This window comes from Chelmon rostratus, chromosome 8, assembly GCF_017976325.1.
Source record: "Chelmon rostratus isolate fCheRos1 chromosome 8, fCheRos1.pri, whole genome shotgun sequence".
Classification (NCBI taxonomy): domain Eukaryota; kingdom Metazoa; phylum Chordata; class Actinopteri; order Chaetodontiformes; family Chaetodontidae; genus Chelmon; species Chelmon rostratus.
Window position 1 is genome coordinate 13,161,897 of NC_055665.1, and position 18,255 is coordinate 13,180,151.

The following is an 18,255-nucleotide window of genomic DNA, read 5'->3' on the forward strand; positions in this document are numbered from 1 at the left end:
TAAACAGATTGGAGAGCCTATCAGACCATCAGGATGACTGTTTCACAGGAAATATATGACTCAATGAATATTTTAAAAATCCTTTTTTTTTTTTTAAATGTGTCATGTCGATGTTTGGTGGAGCGGCTTGAACTCACAGACTCGGTCGTACACACTGAGTCACCATCATTACGCCGGGGACCTCCTGGAAACCCTTTAACGACCCTTGGGGAACCTTGGACCCCACCTTGGGAACCACTGATGGTCCACCGTGAACTACTGTCTCGCCTGGCGGGGCCATGACAGACAGGTGGCGCTGGTTGGGTCGGCCTGTCGGGAACAGAAGTTTGTTCTGCGCTGTGTTTTTACGCAGGCGCAGATCACTCTGTTTGTCCAGTTTCGTTGGCTGACTTTTACCTGTGAGGTAGACTAGTTTCGCTTCGCCGGTGGGAATAAGCAACAGCAAACACCAGGGTCCGGTCCGGTCCAGAGGTGGCAAGACTTCCCTCCTCCCCTCCGGCCCCGTGTGACTCAGGAGCTCCAGCTGCGGAGCGTCGGACGGGATTTCTCCGGGATTTTAGAGTCGGTGCGCAACAGCGAGCGAAGCAGGAGGCAGGTGCACGGGAGAGGACAGGACAGGGAGGAGGAGGAGGAGGGCTGTTTGTATTTCCGTGAGAGACTCTTGTCGTTCACACCGGGCCGAATGATTGGTGGTCAACTGGTTGGCGCCTCGGTGGTCTATCTGTGTTAGTTTCATTAGTATGCGGCTGGAGTCCCCCCGCTGCTGCCGACATCCAGCCTGAGGACTGATCGGCAGCCCTGAAGTCTCCTCCGTGCCTGCTGAGTGACTCCTCGCCCCGTGGAGGACGAGGAGGAGGCGGCGGCAGCACAAGTCGGACCCCAGCTGCACCGACTGTTCTGTGGAACAGTTTTCACGGACGCACCACGGACCTCCTCGCCTTGTGGATCAAGAAGATGATGGGTTTTCTGCGCCGGACGTTCAGCCGCCGCTCCCGGAGCCGCTTCCAGACGAGAGAGCGGGACGAACGGGACGGTAAAGGGGGAGGAGATGGAGGGGGAGGAGGAGCAGGAGGGGTGACCGGGAACCCCCTGCTCCTGGCCCATCAGCAGCAGGTCGTACACGCGCCCGCCGTGGTCAGCGGGGGAGCGTCGGTTCACATCCCGGCGGCCGGGACGGCGAGGACCACGATCACCTGCCGCGTCCTGCTGCTGGACGGCTCGGATGTCAATGTGGATTTGCCTGTGAGTGCGAAGCCTGATCTGAAAGCGGCTCTGTGTGTTGACACTGGCCGGCAGAGTGTGTCAACAGAGTACAGGGCACTGGACTAGGTGGTAGCCGAGGTCAGTGTGCGTCAAAGTGCGGCCTGGGGACCCCTGGGGGACCTCGTAGGGGCTCCTGGTGGTCCCCTGCAGAAATGAGAGACAGGGTCATTGCACTGAAGTCTAATGTGCTAGCCTGGAGTCAGGGGTGTTTCCAATTTACTTCCAAGTTTTAAAATTGAAAATATATGAAATTGAGGTTTGGTGGGAATAATGGAGGAATGATGACAAATTAATTTTATCATAGTAAAAGTTGAACTGAACAGTCCTGATTAGAGAACTTGTGAATGTGAGTATCACTGCTTTTTTATTCACTCATTAACCTTGCAGAAAAAATAATCAACATTATCATCGGTTATTTATTAGCTGACTGAAAGCAAAAAAAAGCTAAAAACTCACTGGTTCTGGCTTTTCAGATGTGAGGATCTGACACTTTTCTCCATTTTATCTCACTGTAAATTAAAAACTTTGGAGTTTGGCCCAACAAAATGAGCAACTTGAAGACCTCATCTTGGGATCTGAGACATGTTTTTGCCCTTTTTGACCACATTTTTCATCATTTAATGGGCCAAACGAATCTAAACAGAGTAATCTGTAGTGTAAATCTCCCGTAGTTTCATCCCAAGTTAAAATCAACAGCACTGTGTCTAAAATGAGTCTGTTGGAAGTTTAGTTTCCCTTAACCAAAGTTTGACCGCCTGTAGTATCATAGTGGCCTATATAGTATCAGTGTGTGTTTGTGAGTGTGTGTCTTCCTGTACAGTGAGAGATGCTGCTCCAGATGGTGTTATGATCAGCCAATTCATCACATTACTTCCCCATTCTGACTGCAGGGAAATCTAAGACAGACCTGAAGCTGCCCCCGCCTGCTTGCTCTTTTACAGCATCTTCCTCTCACCGTCTTCCTCTTCTCTCTCTCTCTCTCGGTCTATTTGTCTGTATCTGATCTTCCTCAAGCAATCTCCGCTCTCCCCCTGACTTCCCCTCCTTGTGCCACCTTCCCTCCTAATCTTCTTCTACACTCCCTCTGTGGCCTGCTCCCTTGCTCATCGTCTTACTCTTTCGCACTCTGCCTCTTCCTCCCTCCTCTTTTTCTTCTTCTTCTTCTTCTCCTCCCTCCTGCACTTCATCCATCTCCCTGGGTCTTGCTCTATTCCCCGACTCCCTGATCTGATTTACCACTGTGGGGACTCTGTGTCACAGACTAGTGCTACAAGCGTGTGAGGGGTAGGTGGGATGATGAGCGAGTGTGTGGGCATTCGTGCGTAAGTGGCTTCTTGTAAGATGTTTTCCCTATGAAGGTTACGTGTGTCACTGAAGCTGTTGCGTGCATGCGTCACTTTCTAAGAGCTCAGCCGGGGTATGCTGGGCTATAGAGAGTATTTCTCTTGTCCTGCAGGGAGATTACAGCAATAAGACAAAGCCACTGCTTTCACCGAGGTTTTAATAGCTCCAGCGACAAACTGACACAGGGCTCGTCAGGCTGGCTGCTTAGTCACAGGTGTGCTAGAACAAGTTTGTTCATGTCAGGTGAACAGAACAGAGGTGAAACTCGCCTATTAAATATCATTAGTCTGTCACTTCAGGCTGAGTGAAAACAAAAGGTAGAACAGGAACAGTGAAATATTCACTTCAGTTTGTGTCTGCTGTGTGCAATTGTTGCCACTGCATGTGCACCCATGTGATTTCAATCAGCTTCTCTAAACATGAAGCAGAATGAGCAAGAGCATTCTGGTGATTTTTTTTTTTTCCTGTCCCCAATCCCTTAATACCACTGATTTCCTCACACATTCATACACTCACCAGGAAGTTTAGACTGGTTATCAGGATCCAAAGTACAAGGCTGTCATCCTTCCACACACCCACTGTGTGTTATATGGGTCAGACTGGGGTTGGATCATGTGGGGCGATGAGGCTCATGAGCTCTTCAGATGGGACAAAATGTTGCCACAGTGGCTGTGCTTGAGTGCAGCGCTCTTGGTTGTCTGTGTTATTGACAAAGGCCGGCATAAGGACCTTTCCATCAAGGACTCGTCCTTCTTATTTTGACCCAGATGCACAAACACACACACACATACACACTTTCCCATGCACTCTAAGCCACTGTTATGGACACTGCGGGGTGAAACTAAGTTTTGAGACTCAATTTAGGGTCAGGGAGTTAAGAAAAGATAAGATAAAATGAACATGTGTAGCTTAATATTTTACCTTTTGTCAATTTTTTTTCAGAGTAAATCCAAAGGCCAGGACCTTTTTGACCAGATCATGTACCACATAGATCTGGTTGAGACAGACTACTTTGGATTGCAGTTCATGGACACGGAACAAGTCTCAGTGAGTGACAAGCAACAAGCTCTTACTTCTGTCGCAGTTGACCACAAGCTGCTACAACTCACCCTCTCATTCTTTTGATCCCTTTTAGCACTGGCTGGATATGTGCAAGCTTATAAAGAAACAGATCCGAGGTAAGTTCAACTCACCTGTTTGCTAATTAGGCCCTCTTGTGTCGTGCGTGCAGGACAATGTGCAGCGTGCTGTATGTGCATGTGGAAGCAGGTAAGTTGGGAGCAGGTGGCGCATTATCCAATGTTGACATGGTGATTAGTATGTGCATTAGGAGCCGTACCCTTGTTTGCTCTGCAGCTTGTATCAGGGGCATGAATGGTACAGGGGGAGGGAGAAGAGGCTGATGTTGTCCTTTCTTTTTTGAGTTGTAGTTCAGGAGCCTAAAAGAAAGTCTGATTGATGTCGGGGTGAAACAGGAAAGAGATAATAATGTAGGTTACAAAGAAATGCGGGTGAATAAAGATTTACGACTGGGGCGATAGTGATGGATGGACTGGACGAGATAGAACGGATCAAATAAATCATCAGATTTGATTTGATTGAATTAATTTTCATCTCTCTCCTCTCTTCCTGCCTCACACACATTTACACACACTTTTTTACGCTTTGCGCTCTCTCTTTATGTCTTTTAGACGGGCCTCCATACAGACTTTTCTTCAGAGTGAAATTTTACTCTTCAGAGCCAAATAACCTGCGTGAGGAATTTACAAGGTAAAACTCTCTCACACACACACATATATGAACACACACAGTTGTCTCAGGAGCCCGGTGCAGAGGTCCAAAGGGGATGTGGGGCTAATTACTTTGCTGCTGTGGGCAGATTCAAATCAAGGCCAAATGGACAGAGACTTGTTATAACAAATTACGTGTCAGAGATGAAGAAAGCCTGTGATACATCAGTTGATTTATGCTCTTGTTTAGTATGAGTCTCTCAATCTGTTGTTGTTGTTTTTCTAAAACAACAGGTATCTGTTCGTGTTGCAGCTTCGACAAGATATTCTGTCTGGCAAGTGAGTTCCTTTCTTCCTCTCTTGTTAATGCACACAATGTGACATGAAAAAAAGAAACAGAAATAGACACACACTTGCATAAAAGCACGTCACCAACATTTTACATGTTACATTACTTATGAAGTTTAAATTATTTATGTTTTGCACATTTAAAGGCATATTTTTGGGGAATATGCTGATTCTGTTTCTTTCCGAGAGCTAGACATGATGATTAATACCACTGTCATGTCTGCATGATAACACGAAGCTACAGCCACGAGCTGGTTAGCTTAGCTTAGCATAAAGGCTGGAAACCGGGGGAAACAGCAGGCCTGGCCACCTCATGGTGGCAACTAGACTTGAGGAAGTCAACGCCCCCAGCCAAGAAATAGTCCTGCACATCGTCTGTAATGCTGCATCGTGCTGTTAAGATTAGGCAAACATGATACGGAGCATTAATTGGTGAGCTTTGGAGATTAAAGTAGAGTAAATGGCACGACAGTGTGTGATTAAAGGTGATATGAGGGAAGTATTGGATGGTGAGGGATGGAAGTAGTGGAAGCCGAGAAGGAGGAGACTTCATGTCACAGGGGTTGAGTCACCCGAGCTCACAGCCAGGCTGTACCAGGAGGAGGAAGAAGATGGTAGAGGTGTTCTGGGTGTGAAGAGGGATGGACAGCAAGGAATAAAGAAAAGAGATGACCAGGAGAGGGTGGGTTAAACAGGTGCTATATATTAGAGGTGTGTTTGAAGTGTCACTCTGTTTCTGAACATAATGAACAAGTAACTTCATTACTTCCACATAAAAAAGATAGGAAGGCAATTACAGGTCCGAATAAAAAGAGACAATGGGGAAACTTGTTGGCAATTTATTTCTTATTTAGCAGTCAGCATGGTAACCAGCGTTTGCTTAAGATGTTTCATAACCCCTTAATCATCAGCCCGCCGGTGGTGTCAGTCATTACAAATGCATCATGAGAAGCCAAACATTATTCGAGCCCACATAACTTTTCTTTAACCTGGAAGTTTACAACAGTACTACATATGGTCATGCATTTGAAGGAAACTTGTATAAAAAGATGCACAAGACATCGATAATATTTCGGTTGGATGAAGAGTCTTGGCTCTGATGTTGATGTTTTCAGCTTTAAACTCCACAGAAAATCTCCATTGTGTCTTTAAGATATTTTGAAATCATTATTGTCTGAGACTGCCTGGTCAAGGGAGAGTAAGCAACTGAATTAAAACAGTTTGTCTTGTCAAAGTGAGTCCTCAAATAGAGTTTTGCAAATCAAGGTACAACTCTGTAGTTTTTAGATGTTAAAGACAGTTAAAGGATTAAGGTAAATTCATTTGGAGATTCTAACATTGATTCTACAAGCCTAAATCTGACCTCACCTTCAGTGGAAGAGAAGAAAACATTCACCCTTAAAATACATTTTCTCTCCTCAAGAATCATTTACAGGCTTCCTCTTCATCTGTGCACACTTCTGGCTCTCACAAGCATTACACCTGGAATAAACACACTCACCTGTGGGAGTGCACGCACAGGTGACCTACACTAGAGTTTGGGGGACTTCTGCAAAGCGGCGCCTGCTTGTGACACACAAACACAAACCTGTGTGCACAAACACACGCTCAGACGCCGTGTTACCCCTCTCCCTCCTCCTGGCTCTATCTGGGCCACGGATCCCCAGAGTCCAGCTCTATTATAAAGCTCAAAATCAGGAACAGCAGAGGGCTGCTTATTTTAGGAAAAGGGTTGCTCCTCTCCTTGACACGCGCATGCACACACCACACACACACACACACACACACACACACACACACACACACACACACAGTGTAGGGCATTGTGACACTCAAATGTCTTTCCAACACATGATAACATGTGCACATCACACCGTGTGTTTTGGGTTTTATGAGTGTGTGTGAATGCACTCACGCTACAGACAGCTCATCACTGGCGTCTCTGTCTCTCTGCTCAGATTGAAATGTCCGTATGATGTGTCAGTAGAGCTGGCGGCGTATTGTTTACAGAGTAAGTAGACTTCACATACTCACTTCTTTTCATTTATATGTAAAGATTTAGTAGAACAGTTTTCACTCTCACCTCACAAAGGATGTGTAGTTTTGCATGTTTTAGTTTCCAAATTATGATTTGTTCACATTTCAGCCAATTATTTTCCATTGTAACCTTTTAGATTCATTTTAGACCATTCATCTCCATTAGTTTCACTGTGATATGAGATCAAGTTGCAGATTTGAAAGCTGAAGCACTGAGTCCACTTTTATATTTTCTTATTCATTTATTATCTAATTTATCATCGGGTGGTAAAGCAGTTGTGGAAAAACTCTTTCTCATTTCTTTGCCGTTACGAAATCAAACCCACAGGCAATAACCCTGGATGGATGGCGTGAAAAGCACAGTATGAATTTGGTGGTTCCTGGTATTAGAAAGGTTGCCCTTCCACAACCTCGCCTTAAATCTCAATTGTCAAAGCTAGTCAAGGTGGATTAGCTATCTCTCAAACAAGTTTTCAGTCCGCACTGATGTTCATGTACTGCATGTGGTGCGGCGTAAATATGCAGGGATTTGCAGCTTTAAAAGAGAGACTGTGTGAACAGAGGCCGATGTGGCAACAAGTGACAATTATGGGATAATGGTGGATGGTAAAACATTGTGTACAGAAGCACAAGTGAGGAGGAGTCATGCTATCAAATTGACTCAGTCACGTCAGTTACAAAGGAGTATCTTTCTTTTGTGCTCTTGGTCATACCAGACCAAGTAAAGCTGTAGCAGCAACACCTTTACCTTTTCTGTTTCTGTGTTATTTCATTTTTAAATGCCATAGCTTCACTTTAAGGACCCGGACTACCATTACACAGCAAATGTTATAGACTGTGCTGAGTCATGTTTCATGTCTGCTGCTCTCTGACATCTGTATTTCCAAATTTCCTGTCCAGGTGAGCTGGGAGACTGCGATCCCTTGGAGCACTCTCCTGAGCTGGTGTCTGAGTTTCGTTTCAGTCCCAAACAGAGCGAGGCCATGGAGGCGGACATCTTCGGCAGGTGGTTGGACCTTCGGTGAGTTTGAAGGTTGTAGTGCATTCAGTGCCTAAGCATGTAGCGGCCTCTGTTAATCACTAAAATGCACACATGCATCTGCGCTTGTCGCCACAAAACTCAAACCAACTTATTGGAGAGCGTCCAGCGGCCTGCGACCTGAGCACGTTTATATCCTGATTGGATGAAACAACTGGGGCAAAAAGCAGAGCACTGAGCAGAAAAGGAAGTCATTCTGCTTCTGCCTTTCAGCGCCAGCGTTTCCACTGACGAGGGCGTCTACATTTCACTCTCCCTCCTTTCTCCCCTCCTCCGCCTTGGCCTCGCTCTCACTGGCCTGTATGAAGGATTAAGGGATTAATCCCTGGAGGGTCTTGATTGATTCCGAGCAGTATTTAACCCAGCCGCGGTCTGATTGCTCCCATCTCAGATTAGATTACATACGCATATGCTGCCCTTCACCGAGCCGACTGGGCCATGCAAGGACGAACCCGCTCAGAGTTCACAGTCATTCTTACACGCCAAGACTCAGGGACGCAGCCAGAAGGTTACTCACAGCGTCTTTCCCTAAGACCAGCTGAGGTCATGAAGGGTCATTATTACAGCTTTCTGTCAGATGGAGTTGCCACACAGAGTCAGAAGTGAGGCGACGTAGGTGTTTTTGTTGTGTAAACTCAACATGTTGTCTTCCTTTTGAATCCTCAGGGGAAAGAGTCCATCTCAAGCAGAGATTTCTTTTCTCAACAAATGCAAGTGGCTGGAACTTTACGGCGTAGACATGCACTTTGTCAAGGTGTGTGAGTGGATTTTGTTATCATCAGTGTCGCTGTGTCACAGGTATGTTTGAGAACTAAAGGTGTGTGTGTGTTGCGTCTTCAGGGCAGAGATGGAGGAGAATATGCACTTGGCCTCACTCCGACTGGCATCTTAGTTTTTGAAGGCTCCAACAAAATTGGCCTCTTCTTTTGGTAAGGACAGTGAACACATCTTCAATCCAGTGGTTCCCAAAGTGGGTGCTGTGGCACACTGGGCCCATCCTAAAGTCGCCCCAGGGTGCCACAGTAGCTGTCTATTTCTATTTTATTCAAATATATATATTTGTGTTATAGTATTAGTATAATTTCACCCCATTACAGCATAAAACATTTTTATAGTATGTGTAATGTCAATTTATCATATAACCATATTTTTACTCTATGTGTGGCCTGAAGTGATGGTTGAACCTTGTCTGCTATCTGTGCTGGTCTAATTTCAAGTGTTTAATCTCTGATGAGACAACTGCCTTTTTCCTTTGACCTTTGGTGAGGATTCCTCCTTACCGCTTGGTGTTATGACAAACTGAAAGTAGCATTGATACAAGGCAGGATCAAATAATGCCTCTGATATCAAACTCTGTTGTATGAGCTCTGTCATTTCAGCTGAAACTTGGTTAGCGCTGTAAACCTGATCGCTCTGTAAGCCTCTTTTTATTCATGATTAAATAATAGAAGACAAGTTTATCTCATCATCAATACACCCCACCACATTATGCTTCAAACTCATCACATTCAACAATAGAAATAAGCAATAAACATCAGAATCTCCTTATTAAATACATGAAAATAAGCTCATTTGTTATGAAAAGGCAACATGCTTTCTGAGTCCTGGCTAAACAGCAGTAATTGTTTGAATTGATAAATTCAGTATTTATCTGCAAACTGCTGACTTTGTTTGAGTGAGTGAGAAAAGGCCTGCTGTATGTTAAGTCACTTCATACTGATGTTAGTCTTACTTAAATAACGGAGAGTAATTGGTTTGTGGGTTTTCCAGGCCCAAAATCACTCGGCTGGACTTTAAAAAAAGTCGACTCACGTTGGTCGTTGTGGAGGACGATGATCAGGTTCGTATCCTGTCACAGACACATATGCAAACAAGCGCAGGTGCACACACACACACACACACTCACAGCGTTTGGTTGTTGTCTGACCGTGCAGGGTCGGGAGCAGGAACACACGTTTGTGTTCCAGCTGGCCAGCTCCAAGAGCTGCAAACACCTGTGGAAGTGCGCCGTGGAGAGCCACGCCTTCTTCCGGCTGCGCCAGCCAACCACGGGCAAGGCCAGCCGCAGTGACTTCACGCGGCTCGGGTCCCGCTTCAGATTCAGGTAAAGCCCCCGGACAGACTCACCTGTGAAGTGTAGTATTGACTGACAAAGAATGATACGAGTCGGCTCACTCAGGTAGTTGTGGCCGACGCTAATACCAGCACATGGGGAATAGTGTGTCACATAAAACAGAGCCTTTGTATCTATGGTTACAGTGTATCTATGGTTACATGGATCTGTTCCTATGGCGACTGAGATATCCCCTTCATATTGTTTGTTTTCTTCAGTCTATTATCAGAGAAAGCAAATTCTCACACTTGAAGGGCACTTCCTGTCATTTGTTGGAGCAGCTGAACAAAGCAGAGTGAAGTCTGTTTCACATTTGAGAAACTCAAGTTACAGGTGGTGGAAGTAAAAACAGGAACACATGTACAGTGTAATTTAATCCAGCGTCATACACATACCAGTGCCACTTATAAAGGACTTTCTGTTGTCGTGTTTGAGTTTTAGAATAATTTCATTATGGAAATGAAAGAGCAATTGAGTAAGACATTTCAATTAAATAGAAATGTATGCAAAACTCTTGAATTCCTTCAGATTCATTACTCCAATCCTGGCTGTCTGGTGTGCTTAAAGCTACGTCATTCACACTAACGTTCTCCCTCACTATACAATACAATGCTACATGTATTATAAATTTGATAATGTATGTATTGTTTCATGTATGTTGTACTGCAACTGAGAGACAAGCGTATAAGCTTTTCATTACTGTTTACCTAGTAGTATTTGTATAATGACAATCAAGTTGAATAGAATATATTTTCTTTTTACTTTACCTATTTTTTCCTATTAAACTCCCTCAACTCTCAAGAATGATTTATTCTCATTCAAAAGCAATTTTAGGAATTGATGGTGGCACAATAACACCTGTCTAAAATTAAACATTTCTTTGAATCCTGAAAGCGAGAATGAATGAATCTACTTTTTCAACCTTCTTCTATGTGTTCTGCTTCGCAGCGGTAAGACGGAGTATCAGGCCACTCACGGAGGCAGACTGAGGAGAGCCAGCACATTCGAGAGAAGGCCGAGCAAGAGATACCCGTCCCGCACACAGTCACTGGGCAAAGGTGAGACTTCAGCACAGCCACAGACAAACACTGACAACTAACAGCACCTGTTTAATCCTTTACGCGCCTGCACGTGTCGTCACGAAGGCCACGCACTCTAGAAAACTTAGTCTTTGCTGTACAGAATTGCTGTTGAACATATTATTCTTTAAGAGAAAAGGAAAAGCTGCAGGCTGTAAAAGTTTCTCTAAAAATGTATAAAATTAAGTAGTAGTTCAACAGGTTCAGAAGAAAACTTAAAACAGCTGTGGTTCCTTTTAAAGAAAGAGCTCCAGATTCTTCAGCCAGGTTGTCACACTTAAGTGTCGCCTTTCTGTTATGTCAAAAGCACCTGCAGTACTCTTCACTCCTCCGTACCCTCTGCGCACAAGCCTCTCTCACCATAATCTATTATGCATGAATGATCAAGGGCAGACTGCAAGCTGTATTTACTTCAAGGCTGTCAGTGTTGACGTCCGCATGCACTTTTTATTTATTGGCTGGTTTGTCATTCAGCCCTGCGATACTAAAATGAATGAAGATTGAAGTGTTGGTAGCAGCTGAGAGCTCAGAGTAATAACATGTATGCAAAGAGTCTGGACTGAAAAGCAGACGTACACCAGATTGCTCCTCTGAAGAGGTACAGAAAAATGAAGGTGAAGTAACAAGCTGTCCACTCGTCTTCTTTTCTTCTCTGACTGGCATCGTGTCCCGCTCTGTCAGCCGCCATTTCCCCAGCCAAGCCGCCACATATCAGGTAAAACACCCACAAATGTACATAATACACACATGCACATTCATATTACTGTACATGTGAGGACATTCCTTTTATTCCTTTAATTCCTTATCCTCTAAACTTCCACATAACGCCCTGGATAATCTGAAGTCTAACACTAAAATAGCCTTTTGTAAAATGGAAAAGAAGCAAAAAAGTTGCAGATTTGTTGTTCTTTTGACACCTTTTGAGGATATTTTGTATCTTTAACTCAAACACATAAAGAAATTCATGGTTTCAGTTATTTTTTTAATCTGCTTCAGTGATTATTGTCATTCACTTTCAGCTCTCACGCCAGCCCTGATCCCAGCCTACATCCAGTGAGTGACCTCACATAACCCACTTTCTCTCTCTCTCACACACACACACACACAAACACGCAGCAGCCACTGATCTGGCTTCACCCTTGTGACAACATTTAATTTCAGCGTCTCTTCAATCCATCTCCTCCCCTGCAGTACCAGCACAACATTCCTATTCACGAGGCATGGCACCCGCCCCACCCGGCTCTCACACCCCCAGTTTACCTGCAGCCCTCCGGACACACACCGTCACACAGGTGAGACAACTGACCACGGTCACAGAGAGCGGGGCTTAGAGATTCTCGAGGACGTGATGATGCGGGTGTCACCAGTCTTAAGGGTTCTTGAGGTGTCTATTTTTAGACAGAGTCACTCATCTGACGCTCTCTGTTTGGTGCTCCACATCTGTTTCTCATCACACTTCATCTCATGAACCTCATATGTCTGTGTGTGTCTTATCTACCTTCATGTGCGTGTGTGTGTGTGTGTGTGTGTGTGTGTGTGTGGGATCCTCCATTTCCCTTTCATGTTCAGGCCTTCTGTTGATTCTGCCAGTCCCGTGTCCAGTCATCCTTCCGTCCCGGGGCGAACCGGCAGCACCTTACCAGGATCCATCAGTTTGGTTTACAGGGACAAGGTCATGACTGCACTTTGATCTCTGTTTGACCCTGGGAATATATTTCACACCCAGACTCTTAACTCTGAGACTTACATAGACTGCTGTCCCAAAGAAAGAAGCTCTGCTGATGGACTCTACAGGGAAAAAGGTGTCTCCATTATCCTCATCACCTCTGTCATCATCTGTTTGTTAAACCCCAATCATGTGTTTCCGTGTGCACCTTCATTAAAAATATCTCATAGAGGACAAAAGAGATCTCATCATATAAGTCATAAGTTTTCAAACTGACTGTAAACGCCAACCCAAAGGGGGGCTGGGAGAGTTGAAGAGGAGGCACAGAGGGTGAGACATGAGGCAAAGATACTGTGTGAGGTGAAAGGTGCAGGTGCATAAAACAAAACAACAGTAAGTTAGTTATTGTGATTTTGGCCCCATTTGACCAAAAATCGCACTTCTTCTCGGGATCATGACTCAGTCAAATCTGCACACGCAGATGTGATAGATGAGGTGTGACTTACACTTTTTCTGAGATATCATCACATGTGACGTTCATTGTGTGTATACCTATATAAAGTTTTCTTCAGTTTGAAAATGATCCAGTGATAGTTGTCCTGTACAGCCATGTGTGCTTTGCAAACAAGAACTGCTAATAGTTAATTCAGCACACTTTTAATGGTTTCAATTTGCCAATATGTACACAATCTAGCCCACAACTAACTTACTGACTCCATGGTAACAATACAGTGTACTTCCTGTTTTCAGACCCAAAAGCCACCAAAGAATCCCAGATCCATTAGGCTTAAGTGCATGTGTGTGTGTTTGTGCGTGTGTGTGTATCTATATATATATATATATATATATATATATATATATATAGAGAGAGAGAGAGAGAGAGAGAGAGAAATATATATATTCCTTTTTTAACATTACTTAGACTCCTATCAACGTGGTTCTTCAATTTCTCAAAAAAACTGACACTCCTCCACCTGTTCATATACAGATAATCATACCACTAGAACACAAGTGTGCCTTTGTTTTCTTGAGGACAGTGTCAAACAGTCATGGTTGGTGTTTTACTCCCTCGTTACGTTTACTGCAAGATGCCATTTATCTTCGTGCTTTAGAATTCTCGTGACGGCTAATTTTTCCAAATCACTTTAATTTGAGCGAGATGAAAGTGATGTGAGCGCTAAATGAGGTGGACGCTCAACAGGTGGACGGGGTCGAGTTAAGCACATATTTAATGCTGGTTTAGGGATTAAGCTGCTTTAAATTGTACAGTGTGTAGTTCAGTATGTAATAGAAGTGTAAGCTAGAATCCTGCATATGTGGTGTTGTGCTTTCAGAGTGATGTTTTTGAATGAACTTTACGTTGTTGTAGCAGGTTATGGATTTGCTAAATCAGCCAACTGTTTACAGAAAGTGTTGCCAATGTCTTGCTGTTGTAGTGTGATGCCTTTTACTCTGTGACATTTACTTGAATCATATGAGGCCTTTAGGGATGTTGCCATGTAGCTTTTCAAATAAACAAAATGTTTATAATTGCAAACATTTGCAACGATCTCTCCTTCATTGTTTTATGTCTTTGCCTTTTCTGTTGGGATTTTTTCTTTTTTTTTTTTTTGGTCAATGAATATGCCTTAAAACCATGAGTCATGGAGTTGCAATGATTAGAAGGTAGATAATAATAATGATCTATTTAGAATATTACAACTTGCAGAAAAGTGGGTGCTTATGTTAGGGGGAATTTATTTTTATTGCGTGTGCTATCTTCAGTTTCCCTCTCAGTGGTCCCGCCTCAGACCATCAGTTCAGCGTCGAAGAGAATGAGACCTCGTATTCTGGCAAGATCCATCACCATCACCGTCGCCACACACACAGCCAGGACACGCTCTGCCACACACACACCAAGAACAGTGAGTACTCTGAGCCTGAGGAAGAGCTGCCTGCAGATCTGTGATATGTCTAGACTGTGCTTCAATGCTCCTTTCATGTTCCCGGCTGCACGCTGATCAGCATTCTGTGCTTTGTTTAATGGTCAGCTTAGCCAAATCACACACAAACCATACTTTCCCACTTGAAGGAGGATTCACCATTTTCAAGTCAAAATCCGTAGTCTTTGTTTTGCGTAAAAATGTATTCCAAAGTTTATTTGAAGCTGACATGAGGCTTCATTTGTCTGACTTAGACAAATCAAGCGAGTGTCTTTCAAACTTAGATTCATTTTCGTATGAAGTTCCCTCTTTCTGTTTCCCCAGACCGTTTCCATATTGTGTTGCAGTGTAGGGATAGTACCACAAAGAAGGGAATTTGCACTGAAAAGGCTTCGACTCTGGAAGACACTCTTGTGATTTGTGTAACTCAGAATGCAGAGGCCTCTAATTAACATCAGTTAAACTTTAGAATACATTTTTGCACAGAAGACGGTGGATTGTTTCATCCCTCATCTCCTACATTGAAAGTGCACTATGAGGGGATCTCTTCATGGCCAGTGTGATCAGGGGGGAAGATTGCCTCTATTGTTTTATGAGCTGTTGAAAAATTGTGAACTTCTTCTTAAACCCCAGCGGTCTCTAGCCGTGAATGCAAAACAGAATTTTAAATGCGCACTAGTCAGATTTGTGCCGTCAACGCAATGCTATGTAGATTAATGCCTCTTTATGTTTTGTTGCATAAATAATTATAGTTTATAAACATTGGCATCCCTCCCACATCAAACCCAGCCCCGGATCATCAGATAATCCCTAACTAATCCAATGAGTCAGTCCACACTAATGAACCAAAGGTGGCCATAAAATAGTATGATGATACAATAGCAAATGTAGCCTATAGTGTGTTTTCTCATTAAACGTTGTGTGTGTCAGAACGTCGAGCCCCTCCCTGCCCTGCAGATGAGTTGGACATCTCTCAGTCTCTGCTCAAGGCTCTGGAGTCAGAAAGTGATTCTCCCCCCTGGCCCTCACTGCATGTCAACATGGACAACAAGGTCAGTCCCTCTCCCTACACACTGTTGTACCATTCTGCCCACAGTAAGACCTTGCTCAAGTATTTTTTTTATCTTCCTCCCTGCTGTCGTGTCAGGGAGAGGAGAAGCAGCTGTCTGAAAAGTCTCTGCACCCTCCTGCCTCTCCAGCGATGCTCCCCGACCACCTCAAGTGTAACATCCTCAAGGCCCAGATGGAGGCGGCTTTCAGAGTGAGTACCAAACTTCCACCTAACCAACTAAGCTTGGTGTACAGTGCAGTGTGACTAACAGCAGTATCTTCTTCTCCTATGATGAAGAAGGAAGCCCCAACAACGCCTAGAGTGAAGAACTCAAATGAGACCCTCAATGACAGGCCAGTGTCCTCATCCTGACTTCATACGCTTGCACATTTCTGCACATGTGTATTTAAGACTGACTCTCCATGCGATCACTCTGGTCTCCAGGTACCAGAGCTCCTCCCAAGACTCAGCTGCATCCAGTCTGACTGCAGACAAGACGCCACATCGACAAGACTGCAACCCGACGCCTGAGAGGGTTCAGGCCAAAGCCAACACAAGCACCACCCGCAGAAAACGACTGGTCAGGCAATTCAGCTTGTGAGTACACATCACCTTTGATTACTGCCAAAGGGCAGAGCTCCAAATGGGAAATTGCTCTCTGGAAACAAATACTCCATCGAGCACTTGAAGCAAAAGCAATGTTATCTCCACTCCTTGAAAATGACATTTTGTTCAGAACAGTCTGCGGGTCGTGTAAGTCATTCAGTCTCTCTCCATTTACTGCTCGTCAGTAACCATGAAGATGAAGATAATCTCCCAGAAGCACTTGCAGCCATCTCCTCCCAGAGCACAGGGAAGTCAGGATCCACCAGCTCACTGGACAAACAGATCCAGCCGTCCATATATCCACAGGTAACACGCACTCTCACACATGAACATACACACACCTTAAAAAGCCATTAAGAATGTTTATTTAATGTGCTACACTCCATTTGTGTGGGATTAATTCAGCCTCTCAGCATTATCTGTAAGTAAACAGAGGGATGTCTATGTCTGTGTATACATCGATGTGTATTCCAGGTGGATAACATGCCAGCACTGGAGCTGGGTAGTCCATGCTGTCCCTCTCCTTCGCCTTCTCCCCATCTCTCCCCTTCTTACTACCGTAGCTCCATTCCTCACCTGGTCCCTTATCTTGCTGCCCATAACGACAGGTAACACACCTCAATTCTCCATCTTCTCTGGGGAACATTAATATATGCTTATATGCTTCCTCTGGTGATGGCATCAACAAGCAAGCATTTTGGCTGCATCCTGGTATAGCAGTTCATACCATATACTGTATTTAGGGCTGCAACTAACTATTTTCCCTAGTTTCTCAATCTATTAATTACTCAGTTTGCCAAGAAAATGCCAGAAAAATTAAAAGTAAATAAAATGTTATTATTCCCCACAACCTGTGGTGACATCTTAAAAGACTTAAAAGACTCCAACATCTTAATAACTGAATTTGTGATACCACATAAATGAGACATACATACAACATGTAGCATCAGACTGACTGCAAAAAGCTAACTAGCCTAGCTTAGCAGAGTGCCAGTATTAGCTACTGTATCTTTGCAGCCTCTGACTAGTGGAACTCATGTGATTTGATTTAGTTAAACTACATTTGAATCACATATGAATGTGTATTTCATTAATGGGTAATTTATTGAAATAGCTCATTAGCTCAAATGCATTTTATTTGTTTACCCTTTGAATTGTCCAAAACATTAAGGGCTGTATCCCAATGCTTTAAAAGGTTTTATGGGCAGTCTGTGACAGTGATAGATAATAAGCGTTTTTATGCTGCTGTATCTCTTGTGAAAAGGGAATGTTAATCTCACTGAGATTTTTATTTGATGACACAAAGGAAAATAATTGATTATTATTAATATTATTATATCTTTACACTTCTGATTACATGAGGTTTGTATCTTTCTGTGTTGGTAGCGGAGAGGAAATGAGGTTGGACAGGGAGAAGATATTACGAGCGCTCCTGATGACGGAGCTCTGAGACCTTGACCTTTGACCCCTGTGACATCATCGCCAAGTGCAGCAGACCTCACATTAAGTGAGGAAAGTGGAAGCGGAAACAGAAGACCCAAAGTTGTTGGCTGCAATCAACATTTGTAAATTTGCATAATACAGCACATTCAGCAGCTACAAATATATATTTGCAAAAAGGCAATTGTTATATTTGCTTAATTGTTATTTTAGAAGGAAGGTTCTTTGTATTCATCAAACTGAAACTGTTAAAACAATAAGTGAGACCAAAACTGGACTCACTGACACACATACACACTCACTAGCACACACAAGCTACAGATGTGACTGGTGCTGCCTGCATGATAAATATGTTACATGATGAAATATTTATCTGATTTGCTTTGGGGTTATGTTTTATGTGATTTCATCGACACTGTGTTCATGTTGTCGACAATGTGTTTCAGACTGCGACTGTTGAATCACTGATTTTTAAAAATCACAGGCTGAAGTGAAGCTCAGTTCACTTTCAATTCAGTTTGTTCAAAATGTAAATAGACACTGTAAATCATATGCAGACAACAGAGCAGACATTGTACATGCTTACTTCCTTATTTATATCAAGTCAGATATCCATT

The 18,255-nt window shown here is 43.7% G+C and overlaps 1 protein-coding gene across 1 annotated transcript; it reads left to right on the plus strand.

The window, feature by feature from the left end:
* The first annotated feature begins 379 nt into the window (after positions 1 to 379).
* Positions 380 to 17,648, plus strand: epb41l4b (erythrocyte membrane protein band 4.1 like 4B). The gene is made up of 23 exons (XM_041941860.1): positions 380 to 1,242; positions 3,550 to 3,654; positions 3,743 to 3,785; positions 4,299 to 4,377; positions 4,632 to 4,676; positions 6,644 to 6,696; positions 7,623 to 7,743; positions 8,428 to 8,515; positions 8,602 to 8,690; positions 9,532 to 9,601; positions 9,696 to 9,865; positions 10,823 to 10,932; positions 11,635 to 11,668; positions 11,973 to 12,006; positions 12,145 to 12,245; positions 14,384 to 14,523; positions 15,472 to 15,593; positions 15,689 to 15,802; positions 15,890 to 15,945; positions 16,037 to 16,189; positions 16,384 to 16,504; positions 16,673 to 16,806; positions 17,585 to 17,648. The coding sequence occupies exons 1-23, from the start codon at positions 955 to 957 to the stop codon at positions 17,646 to 17,648; spliced, it is 2,334 nt and encodes a 777-aa protein (XP_041797794.1). The 5' UTR covers positions 380 to 954.
* The last annotated feature ends 607 nt before the right edge of the window (positions 17,649 to 18,255 follow it).

Excerpts from the sequence above, each read along its gene's own strand:
- epb41l4b (XM_041941860.1), top strand. The coding sequence starts at position 955 with ATGATGGGTTTTCTGCGCCGGACGTTCAGCCGCCGCTCCCGGAGCCGC. Across the intron at positions 3,655-3,742 it reads TGGACACGGAACAAGTCTCA|CACTGGCTGGATATGTGCAA; the intron begins GTGAGTGACAAG and ends GATCCCTTTTAG. Across the intron at positions 10,933-11,634 it reads CACACAGTCACTGGGCAAAG|CCGCCATTTCCCCAGCCAAG; the intron begins GTGAGACTTCAG and ends CCGCTCTGTCAG.